Source organism: Orcinus orca, chromosome 20 (assembly GCF_937001465.1).
Source record: "Orcinus orca chromosome 20, mOrcOrc1.1, whole genome shotgun sequence".
In the NCBI taxonomy this organism is placed as follows: domain Eukaryota; kingdom Metazoa; phylum Chordata; class Mammalia; order Artiodactyla; family Delphinidae; genus Orcinus; species Orcinus orca.
In genome coordinates, this window is record NC_064578.1 from 1,310,301 (window position 1) to 1,327,806 (window position 17,506).

The 17,506-nt window shown below is 63.1% G+C and overlaps 1 protein-coding gene across 1 annotated transcript; it reads left to right on the plus strand.

The window, feature by feature from the left end:
• The first annotated feature begins 7,440 nt into the window (after window positions 1-7,440).
• On the plus strand, window positions 7,441-13,248 carry LOC125962731 (collagen alpha-1(I) chain-like). The gene is made up of 4 exons (XM_049703628.1): window positions 7,441-7,484; window positions 8,526-8,667; window positions 9,420-9,597; window positions 12,236-13,248. Exons 1-4 carry the CDS (start codon window positions 7,441-7,443, stop codon window positions 13,246-13,248), a joined length of 1,377 nt encoding a protein of 458 aa, XP_049559585.1.
• Window positions 13,249-17,506: the final 4,258 nt, after the last annotated feature.

Genomic DNA, 17,506 nt, shown 5'->3' on the forward strand with positions numbered 1-17,506 from the left:
AGGCTGGGTCCCAGGCCCCGAGGAGGCCACTGGGTGCGGAGGTTCCAGAAAGCAAAGTGCTTCTAGGAACCACAGTGACCGCGGGACTGTGCTCCTTCCCGGCCAGCCTGGGTAGGGTGCTCCTAGGAGAGCAGAAGTCACCCGCAAAGGCCTAAGTGTGGGCCCCTCTGCCAGCAGGTGGGGCCTCAGTTTCCCCATCTGGAGAATGGAGCCAATTTTCGAGCTGCCAGACGCCGGCGGAAGCTGGGGTCACGAGGATGCTGAGGTTCAAAGGCTGCCGCAGGCTGGGGCGGCACCCAGGCTCGGGTGTGCTGACCCTGGAGGTCAGGCTCGTCCACTGGTGTCCCCGTCCCCTCCCACCACGAGGGCCAATGGCTCCGGGCTCCCCAGCGACAGCCACGACGGCAGATGCTGACAGGAGCAGCTCACCTGGACCCTCCATTCACCCCAAGCTGCCACCTCCATCGCCTGATGTGTGAGCAGGCACGATGACGTAATCCCCAGCTCCTCCCTGAGGAACCGAGGCCCAGAGAGGGCGGAGCACTGTCTGGGGCCACACTATGCTTGTGTCAAGCAGAGCCTGGCAGGGGTGGAGACTGGAACGTGGCTCCCACCTCCTGGGTGCCCTGCCCCTGGGGTCGCAGTGCTCCTGCTGGCCTGTGGGCACGGTCCAGCCCTCCCACTTAGGTGGCCCTGGGCCCAGCCACACGAGCACAGCCAGCTGGGACCAGCCGGCCTTCTGCCAACCCAGTGCACCAGCCACACGAGCACAGCCAGCTGGGACCAGACGGCCTTCCGCCAACCCAGCGCTGCCCTGAGGGCCGGGGCGGGACCAGCAGAAGCGCCGCTGCCACCCTGCAGAATGACGAAAAGTGATCAACTGCAGCTGTGTGAATCCCCTAGCTGGGGCTGCTTGTTACACAGCAGTGGGAAGCTGTAGTCCTCAAAGCCTCTCAGCTTTAGCTTTCTTCTCTAAGTGGGGTGTTGAGTGGATTAAACAGGATGGCGCAACTCAAGCTCTCAGCACAGTAAGTGCAGACCAGTGACGGCTGTTGTAACGTCATCACCATCAGCTCTGTCCCGGGACCCATGAAAATGACTGTTTTCCCGTGGGAAAGCGACTTGGATCCCACCTGACCGTCTGCTCACAATCCCTGTCTCAGACGCTCCGGGCTACTGCCAAGGACGCAGATCCAAGTTCATGTGCAGAACTGCTGTCCCCCTTCCTCGGGGTGCCGGCCAGCCCATCCTCCTCCCCAGTTAACGCATCTTTGCACCCAGATGTGTCCTGAGCAGGGGGACCTCGGTGAGAAGTGAGGGGAGGGCCCCGTGCCCCTCTCGCGCCCCCCTCCGCGGTCACTGTAGGAGCCCCTCGGACTCCGCAGCGGGAGGGGCAGGGATCAAAGCCTCATCCGAGGGAGGGGACGCGCACTTCCTCCAGCACTGTCTCTATTTGCTGAGAGAAAGCGCTTTCTGAGGCCTTTGTTTTGTTTTCTCTGACTCAGCTTTGTCCAGCGTGCTGACGGAAGCGGCGCCGTCTGCCACGTGCCAACCCGGCCGGCACGGAGATGCCTCTGACCTGTGCCCCAGGGTCCTGGAGCCCTAACACCCTGGGGCCTGTGCCCCAAACGGGAGGCTCGGGGATGAGGGCCAGGTTCCTCTCTCGACTGTCACTCCCGGATGCCAGGGTGCCAGGACGTCTGGAACAAGGGGTCTGAGGTCGTCTTAGCCTGGGGGTTTCCAACTTTTGCAGCCACTGAAACCTTGGTTCACGTCCAAAAGCAATCTCACAGAGAGAATCTATCCATCCATCCATCCATCCATCCGTCATCTATCTTCTCACACATACATACAGGATACCTATAGAAATAAATATTCGCACTCTTATTTACTGACTTAGGAAGACGCACAGCCTTGCCCTCCCCTCCTCCTGAGGACCCTGAAATCTGCCCACCTCCCTCTGTCCTCACCCTCCCTTCCCCAACAGCTGGGAGAGGGGCGGGCAGACCCTGTGATGAGGGACAGACGATGCGGGGGGGAAAGGCCCAGGCCATGAGACTGGGAGGGCCGCTCCCACCTCAGGTCCGGGGGTGGGTGCACGACACAGACCTGCCCCAGGGCATCCTCAGGCCACGGAGACCCGGGAGTGGTGAGCACAAATCCACCAAGGAGAGGCTTCCCAGGAACTTCTGCTGGGCTGGCGGGTGGGACAGAGGCCTGAGCCATGTGGTCTCTCTGCCCCCCTCAGGAGGGTCTCCTGTGAGGCCAGTGCAACAAAGGCGGAGCCGAGCGGCTGAGAGGCCGACTCGCAGGCATCGCCCGGGGAACCTGAGCATCCCAGGGCCCTCTCGGCCCCACATGCCAATCAGGAATTGTTCTGTCACCTGCACTCAAGAGAATCGACGCATAAGAACGCGGTCAAGCTGAAAGTGGGGTGACAAGGAGAAAGGACCCAGAGTGGGGTGTCAGATGGGAACGGAAGATGAGCGAACGGACAGCAGACATCCCCGCGGGTGACTCCGCCTGTGCGGGGGCCTGGGCAGAGGGGCTTCGGCCGGCGGCGAGATGACCAGCGTGGGCTGAGGTGGCAGAGCCCGCCTGGGACAGCCCAGGGCCGTGGCCTTCGGGGACAGGTGTCCGGAGGGGAGGGACGGTCTCAAGGCAGTCAGTGCTCTCGGTGGTGGGGGCCATATGGTGGGACGGACAGACGGCCTCCTGGAGCTGACATCGGGGTTCCAACCCCTACCCCTTGCTGGGTGTGTGGCCTCGGACGAGTCCCTGCAGCCTCGGAGCCTCAAATGGGAGCTGCAGTGTCTTAGTGTTGCCTGCCCGGAGGGGTGCAGGGAGAGGAACACCCATCGTCCAGGCAAAATCCTAGCACGGTGCCTGGCGCGCGGCTCAGGGAACGGCACAGGGCGCAGCAACGCGCGCACCTTACATAGCGTTACACGCGTGCTCACACCAGTTAAATGTTTAGGGTGACACACCGCATACGACGCTATGCACTATACAGCGTTATACGTGTAACAACGCATCACGCACGATGACCTGTGTACCTACGTGTCGTCTACGTGTCCACCCACCCACCTCCAGAGCTTCCTAACTGGCTGGCTGTGGTCACAGAGAAACTTCCTCCTTTCCGAAACTTCCTGAGGACCCGCCTGCAGAGTCTGTCCCAGGGAGGGGGGTCCCAGGGCTGATCCAGCCCTGTGGGGGCCGCCTGAGCCAGCCTGAGGCTGCCCGGGCCAAGGCGGCCTCCAGGGGAGTAGGGAGGGGCTGGGCGGGAGCAGGTGAAAGGCAGGCCGAGAGGTTTGGGTGCCCGGGGTGGACACGGCTGTCTGTGGGGACCATGAGGACGGAGACCCCATGGAAACCACGACGCTGGGAGTCCCTGAGCCCTGAGTCCCCGCGGACACCGCGCGTCTCCTTCACTCACCCACTGGAACCTGCACGTCCCCGGGCCTCCGGGGCCATGAACCCACCAGGCACAGCCGGGCTCCAGGACACGCCAGGCCTGACCCGAGGGAGCGCCCCTGGGGAGCTGGGATGGGAGCGCGACCCCCTCCCCCTGCCCCCAGGCTGCCCTGAGTGCACGCAGTGCTCCTCCTCGCCCCCCAAACCCGGCCTTCGAAGATGAGCCCAGAAGAAGGTGAAATGGCTCTCTGGTCACTTCTACAGACGACACGTTGAGATGCTCGCTAGATAAAGCACATCATGAAAGCTCACGCCACCTGCTTCTTTTCCTCGTGCGGCCACCAGAAGATCAGAAGCGGTCTCCGCACTTCGGGGCCTGACAACCTCTCCTGGAGACACGTGCCCGAGACGCCTGGTTGCCAGATGGCGTCCACTCCACCTTCTGGGGGAACAATGGTCCATCGCCACACACCAGGCCTGGCCCTTGGCTGGCAAAGCCCCTGCAGACCGATTGCCGGCCATACAGGGCTGCGCCCCTGTGCCAGGAGGCACAGCTGTGCTGCGGGGCGAGTGGGGAGACTGAGGGCCCAGGAGGGGACACACTGAGGACCCCAGCCTGGCTGACCCTTCCCATGACCCTCGTCCTGCCCGACACGACGGGGTCTCCTGGGCCCTGCGGGGCTCAGCTCACAGCCCCCTGAACACCAGCCTCAATCTCTCGCTCAACAGGCCCCGGGCAACACGGCACAGGAGGCTTCGGGCCTGCACACACAGATTCAGCACCTACGAACAGCAGGCAGGCCCTTCCGGAGCCTCTGAGACTTTAATTATTCCCCAGGCACCGGCCCGGCATAAACACAGCCTGGACATCCAAGAAAAGCACGCTGCCGGCACCGGGAGCCTTTCTCAGAGCTAGACGCAGCCTGGGCGCTGGCCTGCCGGTGAGCTTGTTCACATAACAATTGGATTCGGGGGCCCTGAGCTGACCCTGGAGCGGGCATGCTCCTGCTCGCCAGGAGCGACCACCCCGGCCAGGCCTGGAGGGCCGCCGGCTGCCTTTCTTCCACTGGGAGGGCACTCCGGGAGCAGGAATGCATGTGGGCTGGTCCGAGTTTAGAATGTATTTATAGACGGCTGCCAGCCGAGTGGTACCCTCGAGGTCAGCTTCCTGCCAGGCCCTGTGGCCAGATGTTTACTGAGATTGCAGAGACCGACCCACCCACGCACGCGCGGATTCATTCCACATCCATGCTCACAGGCCGCTCCATGCTGGGGCCTGGCCAGACTCCGGGAGCTCGGAGAGGAGCTGGCACCGCACACCAGGGACTTGAGACATGGAACCACTGTGCGCAGGGCAGAATTAAGAAGGAGCAACGGAGGGGAGGGGACTCATGCTCCCGTGGAAGGGAAGCCTTCTCAGAGGAAAGGCAGGGCAATGTTAGAGGTGGGTTTTGAAGGATGAATAGAAGTTTTCCATACATCCCAAAGAGAGGAAAACAGCATGTGTAATGATACGGTGGTGAGCAAGGAAGTGGTGTGCGTGGGCACAGCTGCTGTCCAGCGTACCTAGAACGTGGCATCTAGGGACAAAAAGATAAGGGCTTAAGAGGGTCTTGAACTTCAACGTGGGTAAAGCCTTAACGGCACCAGGGGAGCTTATGAAGATGCAGACCCCAGGCCCCCCTCTAGCAGTTCTGATTCAGCAGACCTGGGTGAGACAGGAGTGTGTTCCAGGGTCACAAACCCCACCTGGAGAGACTGAGGCCCAGAGAGGGAAGTGCAGTCTGGAGAGACTTCCTGGAGGAAGCAGGTCAGAAGGGTGAGGAGGGTTTGGATGGGGGAGGGGCCCTGTGCTAGGGGTGGGCGTCAGGGATTCCACAGCTGAAGGGCACCTGGAGACCAGCATTGCACGGCGGCCACGACCACACACTGGACCTCAAGAAGCTAAACTGCCTCACTGATTTTGTACTGATCCCATGTCGGAGTGATGGCCTTTTGGACATGCTGTTTTAAATATAATTAATTTCACCCGTTTCTTTTTTTGTTTTTAAATGTAGTTTCTAGAACATTTAAACTTACCTGTGTACTTTGGTTATATCGTATTATATGTGTACGTGCAATACTTATGACACAATGTCACACATGCACACAACACTCACATATGTGCACACAGGCACACACACGTGCATACCCACACGCACACAAGCACACTCACAAGTACCCACACACGTGACACACTCGTGTGCACACTCACTCAACACGTGCACACCCCACAATACACACAGGCACAGGCTCACAGACACGCCCACATGCACGCACACCCCTGCTCCGACGGCTGCACACGGCCACTGGCTGCGATGAGGGCAGGCCTCGGCCTCGGGCTCCCTCGATCTGAAGGCGGCCCCGCGGGGCAGGGGCACGGGCAGCGAAGCTCCGGCCTCTCAGGGGTTCTACAGGCCAGGAGGTGGGCCGGATGCGCTGGCGGCCCGACCTGCCCCTTGGCCGGGCCCAGGCCCTCGGGGTCCTGATGCGGGGGCCTGGCCCTTCCCTCTGTGCCTCAGCGGCCCCGCTTCCTGGGGGACGGACGCCCGGCACTGGCCGCCGCTCCGGCACCGGCCAAGTGCCCACCCTCCCATCGTGGTGCAGACCAGCCCGACAACTGAGTGGGGGTGTGACTGCTGAAGGGGGGCCGTGCCCCCTGCAGCCCTGGCCAGGGCCCCGCGAGGGCGTCACCCTCCCCGCGGCTGCTCTCGCGTGGCCCCCCGGGCCCCTGGGACAAAGAAGGGTGCGGCAAGAACCAGGGCGGGTGCGCAGCCCGGCTGACCCGGAGCTGTGTGAGGGAGGCGGCCGCTTCACCTCGCCCTCTTCTCCCCAGGGCGGCGGCTGGCCGGGCCCGTGCTGCCCCCCGGCCTCCCCTGGTCCTGCTCTCCTCTTTCTAGGATCGGCCCCTGGAACACCTTCTTCCTCCCGGCCTCCCCTGACCCCACCCAGACGCCCCCTTCGCCCCTTTCCTGGAGTCGCTGCCCACAGGAGGACTGAGGGGGTGGCCCGGTCACAGCGGCCCGGGCCTGGAGCACAGCCTGGCCCGGGCAGTCCCGCGCAGATGACTGACTGCTAGACGCAGGCACGAGGCAGCACCTGCGGTGTCGCTCTGCGGCCGCCGGGGAGGACCCCACCTCCCCCCAGTCTCCGCGTGTCACAGCTAAGGAAAAGCCAGCCTGCCAGGTCGGGGTACCGAGCCCCAGCGCCTCGCTCCCTGTGCTGGGCCCAAGCGTGACGTGCTTGGCCGCATGGCGAGAGCCAGCCTGGGAGTGCCCGGGGCAGGGCACGCCCCTGGACGGAGCTGGAGGGCACACCTGGCCCCAGCCCCCGACCCCTCTGACTGCTCTCTGCTGGGTGGGCTTTGGGCAAGTGTTGTAACCTCTCTGGGGTGAGAACCGTGGACCCCGCTAGTTTTTGGGCTTGTCTTTTCTGACCGTGTGCTCTGGAACCATGGAAGTAATCACGGAACAGGTTACGGGGCCCACTTTTGGACGGACCTGAGCTAACACTGCATAGGTCACCTGATCTCAGCAAGTGATGTTGGTATCTCCTGGGAATAGTGTCAGTTCAGAGCCAGTGTCCCTGAGTGATGTGCTTGCCCCTCTCGGAGGGCACAGTCACCCTGGGAAGAAACCCCTCGGGAAGGCTGGGGGAAGGGCAAGCAACCATACAGTTTTAGCAGAGCAGCGGGGTCTGGCCTCAAGGGGACCTGGCCTCCCTTTCATTCAGGGGAGATGCCTCTGGGAGGGGCGGGGGCCAGAGCCTCCTGCAAGACTGCGGGACTGTCCTTAAAGACATGGCCTCGGGGTCATGACGGCCACTCTTTGCCTCCGTCTCCCCTTTGCGTCCAGGCAGAGGTTGAATCCGGGCCCCTCTTCCTGGCAAGTGACCCCAAGCCAGCGCCTCTGCCTCTCTGCCCCAGTTTCCTTGTCCACAGAAAGAGGGTAAGGTCCCCATCCCCTTACCCACTGGCGGGAACGGGAAATGGTGCAGCTGGAGCGTGGAACGGTCTGGCAGCTCCTGGACAGGTTAGAGTGACCACGTGACTCCACGGATGTCTACCCACGAGAACCGAAAACACACGTCCCCACAAACGCCTGTACACGCATGTTCACAGCACAGTCATCCACGCAGCTCAAGGGCGAAAGTGCCCAGGTGTCCATCGCGGACGATGGATACGCACCGCGTGGTCGTGCACACGCTGGAATATTATTCAGCCTTAAAAAGCAGCAAAGTTTCAATCCCGGCTTCAATGCAGATGAACCCGGCGAACGCCACGCCAAGGGAAGAGAGTCATGGAGAGAAAAACACTGTGTGGTTTCGCTCACGTGAAACGTCCAGAATGGGCAAATCCGTAGAGAAAGAAAGTAGCTTAGCGGTTGCCAAGGCTGGCGGAGGGGCAGGAGCGACTGCCAGTGGGTACCAGGTTTCCTTTTGGGGTGATGAGAATGTTCTAGAACAACACGGTGGTGATGGTTGCACAACCTTGTGAACACACTAAGAACCACTGGCGGCGTGTACACTTTAAAAGGGTGAATTTTCTGATACATGAACTCTCTCTATATATATTTAAAAACAAGGTTCCTGCTGAGTAGGGCTGACGTAGGACGCGAGGTGCCCACCGGCCCGCAGCACCACAGCCTCCGCCAATGGGGCCACCTCCTCCAGTACCAGGACCTGGTCCTGGCTCCCTCGCCCCGCCCAGCCACGGCCGTGGCAATTCCCCACTGACCACCCCCCGGGCCCCGCCCCTAGCCAGGAACCCAGCGAGACCCGGTTCTGCAGCGTCCCCAGAGGGCAGCGCCCGGCCGGCCACATGCAGGGCCCGGAGCAGCAGTCCCCGTTTACACACGGCCACCTTGGCCCGGCCACCCCGGAGGAATTCAGAAAATGCAATGGTCACATTCTGCAGGGCGGCGGGCCGGGCCTTTGGAAAGACTCAAGGGCCGCTCATGAATGTGGATTCTGTTTAGCTGCTGGCTGGGACGCCCGCCTGCGAGCAGCCCAGAGTCAGGACAGAGGCTGTTAGCAGACAGCCGGCCGCTGGCTCCCGCCTGCCTGCCCGCCAGGGGGCTGGAGACGGCGGAGCAGGCTGCTCTGGTCCCGGGTCCCTGTCCCGTCCACCTGCCCTCACCTGTACGGTCCCTCCCCCCTCCACTGGCTGCTGACCCTGGCTACAGGTGGGTGGCCGAGCCCAGGACAGGCAGCTGCGTAAGGACGCACCTGGAAGGCCACCTCCCCTTGGCCCTCTCTGTGATGCAAACTGGGCCCCCCAGGGGGCCACTGCCTAGTTACCGCCTCTGGGGAGGCTGAGCGGGCCTTGACCCCGGGCTCTGAGTTCACCCCAAACCCATTTTTCACTCGAGTGACCCCCACCCCTGTGTGGGAGGGTGAGAGCTGTGGGTGTGAGGACCCCCTGGGGGAGGCAAGGACAGCTGTGCTGCCAGCTCCTGGGCGGCAGGCCGTGGTCCCCTCTTGCTTCTCGCTCTGGGTGATGGCGAAGACGGGGCGGGGAGGGGGCCTGGGACGACGGTGTCGAGATGTGGCAGGTTAGCTAGCCCCCAGGGTCCCCCAGACTAGCCCCGCATTTTGGAGGGAGCCCCCCTCCGTCCTCAGGCTCTCCCCACGCTCATAAAAGGAGCTTATATTTGGAACTGTCCTTCAAAACGCCAGCTTTATTTAGACAAGGATGTAATTCTAAGAGACCACTTCAATCCTGACAAGAACTGGGGTGAGTAATGAGCAGAAAACCTCTAGTTTGACGCCGGGGTCACGGCCCCCAAAGTCCTGCCAGTGCAGTCACTGATCTCACTTTCTGGTCACTGGGAGCCAGGACGCGCGACCGTAGGCTGGCCGTGCGCAGGGGCGGGGCCACGGGTGCTGAAGACCAGCTGTAGGAACTCACAGCGCAGGCCACAGCCAGGCCCAGCCCCCGGCCACCCTGCCTCCTACCCTTCCCCAAGGGGGCCTGGCAGAGCCAGTCCAAGGGGGCACCTGCAGGAGTGACGTGGACCCACAAGAAGGCTGAGGGGCCGAAGCGCTTGAAAGCACCCGAGGAAGGAGGGAATCCCGAGTCTGAAATGACAGAGGCCTCGGCCCTGCTGCAGGGCAGCTTCCAGGGTGCACACGCGACGGCACCGCGTGCGCGGTCCTCGCGAGCAAAGAAAGCAGTCCGTGCAGGGCATACACGTCTATGGTGGGGCTGCCACTCATGCTTCCAGGACCTTTGGGTGTGCAGGACAAGGCACCCCCAGGGTGGACACAGCCTGGGTGTGTGGAGGGAGGCCTGCTGAGCAGAGTACAGGCTCGGCGCCCTTGTGCACTGAACAACCTGCCCAACCATACAGTCTTACTTTTCTTTCCACCCAGGGAGATGGTGGGGCTGAGTGAAGTACAAGATTGCAATCAGCCCCTGAAGACGGCGTCTGCCACCCCAGCTATGGCCACCAGGTGAAAGGTGAGGATAAACTAGCCCCAGGCAATCGCAAGGATGTCTCACAGAGCTCACCCCGTCCCCACCCTCCTCCCTCCACTAGGCTCAGTTCAGCCCCCAATTCCATCAGAGAACGAGGTTGGCAATAGAAATCCTGAGAGTCCCCCAGCCGGGGGGTGCGGAGTGCACTGCACAGCTTGGCGGGGACAGAGCTCTGAGCACGGCATCATCTTGCTGTTCACGGGGGACAGTCTAGCGGGGGATGGGCAGGCCCACAGGTGATGACAGGTGGGGTGCCAGAAAGACTGCGGGCGGAACAGGGGAAGGTGGGATGGTGGAGATGGGGGACAGGACGCCAGGTGTCCAGGCTGCGAGGTGGGAAGCAGGAGCTAGCATCCTGGATGCTGAATGGACCAGGAGGGTGTCCGGGAGAGGACGGGCGGGACCGTGGCTGCCTTGAATGCTGGGCTCCAGCTCCAGCTCTGTCTGCAGCGGGCAGGAGAGTGGGCTGGTCATGCGCTTTCCCAGCTCTCTTCCTCACCACGTATCTACAGTGAACCAAAGCCAAGGTGGGCAGGCCAGCGGGGGTGGGCTGCTTCCACACTGCCCGGGGCCCGCCGGGACCCAGGCTGCCTCCTGCCTCGGCTGCACGACGCTTCCCTACAAGCTCCCTGTCCTGGGCTTGCAGCTGGCACATCGCACCCTTTCAAGTATTTTGCATCTTCCACACCCCTCCCACCGACCCCTCGGAGTCTCCGTGACCCCAAGGGCAGTAACCTCGCAGGATCTGCCCACTTGACATGCTCGCCTGTGCCCCGGTGCTCTGTCCCTCAGCCTGTCCCATGACGCCCTGTGAAGTCCCCCACTGTCCTGGTGACTTGCCCACACAGCCCGTGGACAGCTGTTTCTGCAGCCTGCGCTCTGGATCTGCACTGCCTTCCCCCTCACTCTCAGCCCCTCCCTTTTGGACGAGGAAGCAGAGGGTAACTGAATTCTTACAGTCAGAACCAACAGGGATGGGGTGGGGCTTGGCGCGGAAGTCTCAGGGCTCTGGAGGAAGCAGAAGTGTGAGCCCATGTCCAGGAGCACATGTGTCTTTGGCACCATCAATGGTTGCAAGGTTCCAGAAGAAAGGAGGTGAGGGCAGGTCTCTGTTTCCCGGCCACCCTGGTGCTCACAAATGTGAAGCCAGGTGGAGACCCGCTGACCTTCTCCCAGGGAGGGAGGCGGGAAGGTGCCTGGCCTGGAAGTTAAGTTGGAAAAGGCGCAGGCCTTGAAAAGAGGCGGGTAAAAGGGGACATAATCTCTCTATTAACATTCTGCAGAGGCAACCGTGTGTGAGAGTGAACCCAAGTGTGCTGTCCCCGGATGACAGGACTGGAGTTGACAGAAACCACAGGTAGGAGGCTTTCTGCTCTACTTGCAGCAGAGCTTTCTTGGAACCCTTCGGCGGATTTCGGGGGTGGGACCTGGCTGCTGTGACAGGAGTGAGTTCCCCGTCGCCGGGGGTATTCAAGCAGAGTCGGTAACCCAGAGGCAGGGTCTGGTGGAGACCGAAGCCCAGATGAGGGGGTTGAAGTTCATGACCTCTAAGTTCCCTCTGACCCTGAAGTCCTGGGACTTGCTGCTTCCACACTGCCCGGGGTGGCAGCCAGACAGGGGTTCGGGTGCAGGGCCACACATCCTTCACCAGGCTGAGATGCTGTAGGGGCCACGGTCCCCCTTGAGATGGCCTGGCCTTCCTATTTTCTTCAAACAGGATTCCCCCTCTTCCTCCTCACAGGGAGGCTCCTGGCAGGCTCTGCCCCGTGGTTCTGGACCTGCCAGGCCGGGCACAAGGTACACGAGGTACATGCCCTCCCAGGCCACTTTCTCAGAGGTGGCCCTGGCTGTCCTTCCTTAAACTGTAACTCCGCCCCACCTCCCCCCCCCGCCCCCGCCCCCGCCCCAGCAGCTCCCTGTCTGATACTGTCCCCGGCATTTTGCCTGTTACCTTGCCTGTTATCAGGAAGGCAGTGGTCTTTGCTGGGTCAGGGGATGCCTGGGACATTGTGGGGCGCTGAGAGGGCTCAATGCACATTTGCTCAACCAAGAGGCAGACGTGGAGTCTATCTGGTGGAATGGAGAGGGGCTATCAGCCACTGCTGCTCACTAGCTGTTTTGCGCTGGCCCAGTTACCTAACCTCTCTGGCCCTCAGTTTCTTCATCTAGAATATGGGGCACCACCTAGCTCATGATATGAGGATCAACGCGGTAACACGTGGCACAGTCCCTACACAGCAAATAGTGTCTGCTCAAGCGCCAGTCCGGAAAGGGTTAAAGGCCTGAGCAGCTGCCACGGCGCAGGAGCCCCCCACCGCCACCGCTGCACCCAGAGGCCTGTCCCTCCGACCCCGCTGCCCTCACCCCCACCCCGCAGCGAACAGTGCAGGGGCAGGGTCTGGTGGCCGCGGGAAGTCCCCACGAGCCCGGCTGGCCTTCCCTTCCGGCCGCCGCCGTGCGGCGCCGCGTCCCCACGGGTCCCTCTGGCCCGGTTCCCTCGGCGCGCCAAGCCAGCCAGGGGCGCGGGCCGGGCTGGGGCGCCGCGTGGCCTCCCCCCGCAGGAGCACAGCGGCGCGGAGCCCCCCGGTCGGAAGACCCCACCCTGCTCCGCGCGCTGCCTCCGCCGCAGTGTCCGAGTGTCACGGGGCCAGCACGCCCAGGGGCGACCCAGAGAAGGCAGCGGCCCGGCTCGGGGACCAACTGCTGCGATCCGAAATGAATGGCCGGCCCACGGCCGCTCGCGCCCCCCGCCCGGCCCCCGCTCCCCGCAGTCCGGCCCGGCGGCTCCCAGCTCCCCGGAACCCACCGCTCGGCGGCCACTTGGGCTGCACTTTGCAAAGTGTCCCGCGGAGCTGGCCCAAGCTCTGTCAAGGGCGCCGGGCAGGGCTGAGGCCAGGCGGCACGGCCGCGGCCTCCGCCGAGCCCCCGGCGCGCCCTGGCGTCTGCGGCGCTGCACGTCCCGGGCGGGGAGCGAGGTCGGGGCAGCCGAGCCGCGGAGCAGCGAGGGCCGGGAGGGTCCGTCCGGCCCCGCCGGGGCGCGCCACCGAGGGTGCGGGGACGCGGCGGGGAGCGGGCAGCCAGGTGACCCCGGGGACCGAGCCCCGAGTCCCTCCACAGCCGCCCGAGCTAGTGCCGCTGCCCGGGAGCCGCGGGCGGCGCGGGGCGCGGCGCGTCCACACTCACCTCCCGCTCCGAGGGCCCCGCGCCGCTCGCCGCGCTGGCGGATGCGAACGAGCTCCCAGAACGGCAGCGGCGGCTGCCGGCGCCCGGCCCGCGCGCAGCGCTCTGCGGCGCGGAGGCGCAGTCCTCATCCCTGACCGCAGGCCCGCCCGGGCCGCGCAGCGCTCTGCCCCTCCGGGGCGGGGTGGGGAAAGGAGGAAAGCAACCTCCACCCGCTTCCCAGGTCGGGCCGCGCGGGCCAAGTCCTCTCCAAACAAGCTCCCAGCAGCCGGCTGGGTGCTCCGGCGGGCCGCGGGGTCTGCCCCCAGGCACCGGCGGCGGCTTCAGTTACAAACTTTGCTTCCCCCCCGCCCCCCCCCCCCGCTATTTTTAAGCACCGCTCTTCCTAGGTGTTTGTTTCAGGGGGATCCACCCTAGTGATGGGGGTCCTGATGGGAAAGGTACGTAAGCCAGCAAACGCTGCCCAGGCCCGCTGCCAGCGCACCCCAAAACTGGCAGGGCCTGCTGTGCTCAGAGGCAAAGGCTGGGTTTAGCACGACTTCCCAAACTGGTGGCGTGAGCGTACCCATGTGCTTTCCAATCGCTCCCCTATCTCCATCCCCGCCCGGCCCTCTCTCCAGCCCTCACCTGGTAGGGACCGGGTAAACATTTCTCCCTGTGCCTCTGGCGGGGAGGATGAGCTGAGGGGGGGGCGCACACACCACTGTCGCTTCGCACCTGCTTGGGGAACTTCAGCTGGAGGTCTCCCCATGCCTTGAAGGTGGGAGTTGATGGTCCCTAAAATCATAGTGCCTTTGCTCTGGGCCCCCCCAGTCCAGCCTCTGGCCTGTGCCAGGCTGGAACACAGATGGTGAGGAGCTGGAACCATGCAGGTCCCTAGAGCCGGAGGGACCCTAACAGGTCAGCCGCTCAGTGGTTCATCACAAACGAGGCCAGAGAAGGCAAGGGATCTGCCCAAAGCCACACAGCCCAGTGTGTGTGACACAGGCTATCCTGGGGCAAGCAGGAGCGAGAGGCCGGTCCCTGGTGTGGACATGTGGGTCCTTCAAGGTCAGGGGGCAGCCCTCATGGGGGGCGTCCACCAACAGATGCTGCCCCTCCCCACTTCAGACAAACCAAGGCACGGGCTTAGGGCACTTCTGAGAAGTGAAATTGAGGGGAACGCTTCACTTTGCAGAAAGGCATCCTTTCAGAACTAGTCGTTTGAACCACGTTCCCCCTGAGGGTGCTGCCAGCGCTGCTCGGACTACAAAGTTCAAGTTTCACACCCTCTTAGGAACACCTTTATTATGTAAAGCAAGGTATAGGTAACACAGGGCCTCTGGCCCAGAATCCTGCACACGGGTGTGGAAACGAGTGAATGGGCTGCCGGGTCCGCCTGCGGCCTATGGCTCTGCGTCAGGGGTCGAGCGCTGAGCTCCGCACGTACAATTCATAATCAGCTGAAACACACCGCGAATCAAAGCTGATTTTCCTACGGTTGCTCGTTTCAGCATCTGAGGAGGTTCCAGAAATTCCTGCCAGTTGTCCTGAAAGCTTGAATCGACAAGGGGCTGGGGGCTCAGCGGCCCCGCCTCCCGGCCCTGCCGGCGCTCAGGGGGGGCTCAGCGGCCCCGCCTCCTGGCCCCGCCGGCGCTCAGGGGCTCCGAGCCCCGGCTCACGTTTCCGAGGCATCACTCTGGGCCTCAGGGTCCTGGGATCGCCCTCTCCATGGAAGGCGGCACAGGAAGGGGCTAAGAAACCCCCTCTAGTTAATCGGTATTTCAATCAGTTGGTTTCCTAAAGTTTCTAATGCCGGGGGTCCCCTGGCTCAGACAAAGTTCCCAGAAGGTATTTCCTTCCGGATCCTTCCTAATGGGTCTATTCTTGTTTCTAAGAAAGGCCACAGTTTCAGAGCTCACCCGTGTGTGTGTGTGTGTGTGTGTGTGTGTGTGTGTGTGTGTGTGTCCAGCGTGGTACACCCGTGCACCCCTTGTGTGAGAAGCGCGCTCTCTCTCACGAGTGTGCAGAAGCGACAGAGGCCCTCACTCCGTGCTGCCGCTGTGACCACAGTCCTAAGAGCTGATGCACAGGTGCTGCACAAGTGAATGAATTTGACCACCCTAGGAGGCAGCCTACTACCCTCCCCATCTCACACGCCCACGGCCACGCGGCGCGCCGCTCCTACTCCAGGGCCGCCACCCCACACAGCCGGGAGCCCAGCCCTCCAGGCTGGCGACTCTGGACAGCCCCCAAGCCCCTGCCCCAATCCTCCAAGCGCACCTGCTTGGGCGTGAAACCCAGCGCTTCTCAGTCGGGGGGCTGCTATGACATCCATCAGGCAGACACCAGAGATGTTACTGAACCTCCTGCGAAGCTCAGGTCGGCCCCCAAACGAACGATTATTGGGCGGTACCGAGGGTGAAAACCCCGGGGCCAGCGGCCGCCAGCTGGTTGGTGACCTAGGCCTCTGGGTCCCAGAGCCTTCTCTCCCTCCTCACTGCCCCCTCAGCTGGATGTGGAGCTGCAGCCCCCTGGCCAGGAAGAGCTGCCCGACAGGACACCCCCGTGGGGCTCTGCGGAGGGGGCGTGGCCGGCAGGGTCTCCTCCGTGGGAGGCCCAGCTTCTGCCTCGAGAAGCAACAGAGCTGGAAGTTTCCCAAGAGGAGGCAACCTCGCAGGGGTGCTGACCCGATTTGCCCAAAGTCACAGACACGGAGCCCCGCTCTCCCACTGCCCGTCTGTCCCCTCGCTGCCTGCCACTGGCCACCCCCAAGGGGCAGAGGCTCCCTGGGCCCCACGCGTGTGCTGGGAGAGCCAGTCAGCTCCTGAGTCATCCCCTAACTTCTGCCCGATGACAAAATGAAACCGCGGCCCCAAAGCCAGAGCAGGGGCGGGAGGAGTGAAACCAGCAGATTCCAGGGGTTACAGTGTCACGTGGCCGTTCCAGCTTGGCACTGACAGCGCCTGGCATGGGGACACCCATCCGTCCAGGCAGCCTCCCACCTCGGAAGTGATGCCCACCCCTGCCCTGAGGGTGGGTCCTCTGCAGTGGGATCCCCAAGGACGAGACCCTCGTCCCTGGGAGATGAGACCTCAGACCCCGGACCAGGCCTGTGGCTGTGACGTGCCGGGTCGGGTGTTTCAACCCTCCTGGAGTTTTCCCGGCAAGCGTCACCTGCCATCTTGGGCTCCTTGGCCCCCTTTGCTGGATGGGGAGGCTGAGGCTGGAGGAAGCAGGGGGCCCGCCTAAGGACGCAGGAGTTCATGGTAGAGACTGTCCCATCGCTGACTACCTCTGCCTGCCGCTGGCCTCCTGGCCGAGTCCAGGGTGAGGGCATGGTGGCAGGCGGCCGCCTGAGCCCTGGGAGCCCGCTGCCGGCCTCACAGAGATGCCTTCTGGGCGCCCCTCACTTCTTCAGGGGTCCTGCTGGTTAACAGGGGAGTGTGGATTCGGGGGCTCTGCGGCCCCATCCCACGAAGAGCCTCTTCGGCACGGACGCAGCAGACATCGACCTGCCGAGGAAGGTGTGCCCTGTGCACCGTCCCTGTGGGCTCCACGGAACCCACGTTAGGGACGTAATGTTGGCAGAATTTGCTAAATAGTCCGTGAACGCAGGGAGGCTGGCACAGGCAGGCCTGGCCTCTGTCCCCCGCTGCGCCCGGCCAGCTGTGTGTCCTTGCGCCAGTCAGCAACCTCTCTGAGTTTCTGCCTCCTGGTCTGGGAGGTGGCAACAGTGATGCCCTCCAGCCAGGGAGGATTTGAGAGGCTGGGAGGGCAAAGCAGGACCCGTGGGGTGGCGGGGCAGCCCCAGCTCCTCCAGACAGTGGCCGGGGGTCTCTGAGCTGTCGGACATAGTAGCGGTGTCCAGGGGAGGAGGACCAAGTGGTCCCAGGACACGAGGGACCTTGATGACCCCTCTGGCCCTTCAGGCACCCGGGGGGCAGGACCTACCTACAAGTCTCCTTCCTGACAGCAGGGAAAAAAAAAAAAAAATCCAGGCCTTAGAGGACATTAGGGAAAGTACAAAATGCAAATGAATCAATCTTTATCTACAAAGCTTGGCGCGAGCTTTCCTGCACGGGTGCAGCTCAGGTCCCCAACGGGCATGCGTAAAAGCTGCTTTGATGAGCTTCTGGGGCCTTTGCAGGGTCTGCTGCGATGGGGGTGGGTCCCCCAGCGAAGGTGGGGGGGAGGAGGGAGGGGGAGGGCGGGAGGCTTGAGCGGTGGCCGCGCGGGTGGGGCTGGAGCAGAGGCAGCCGCTTTCCAAGGAGACATTCCAGACTGACGGTGGCGTGACTCAGACACCCGCCTGGATCGCAATTGTTTCTGCCTGTCTTCCTGTCTTCCCAGTGGCCCTGCTTGTGAGCAAAAAGAGGGAGAGGAGAGGGTGCTCTTCCCGAGGAGGGTGTCACA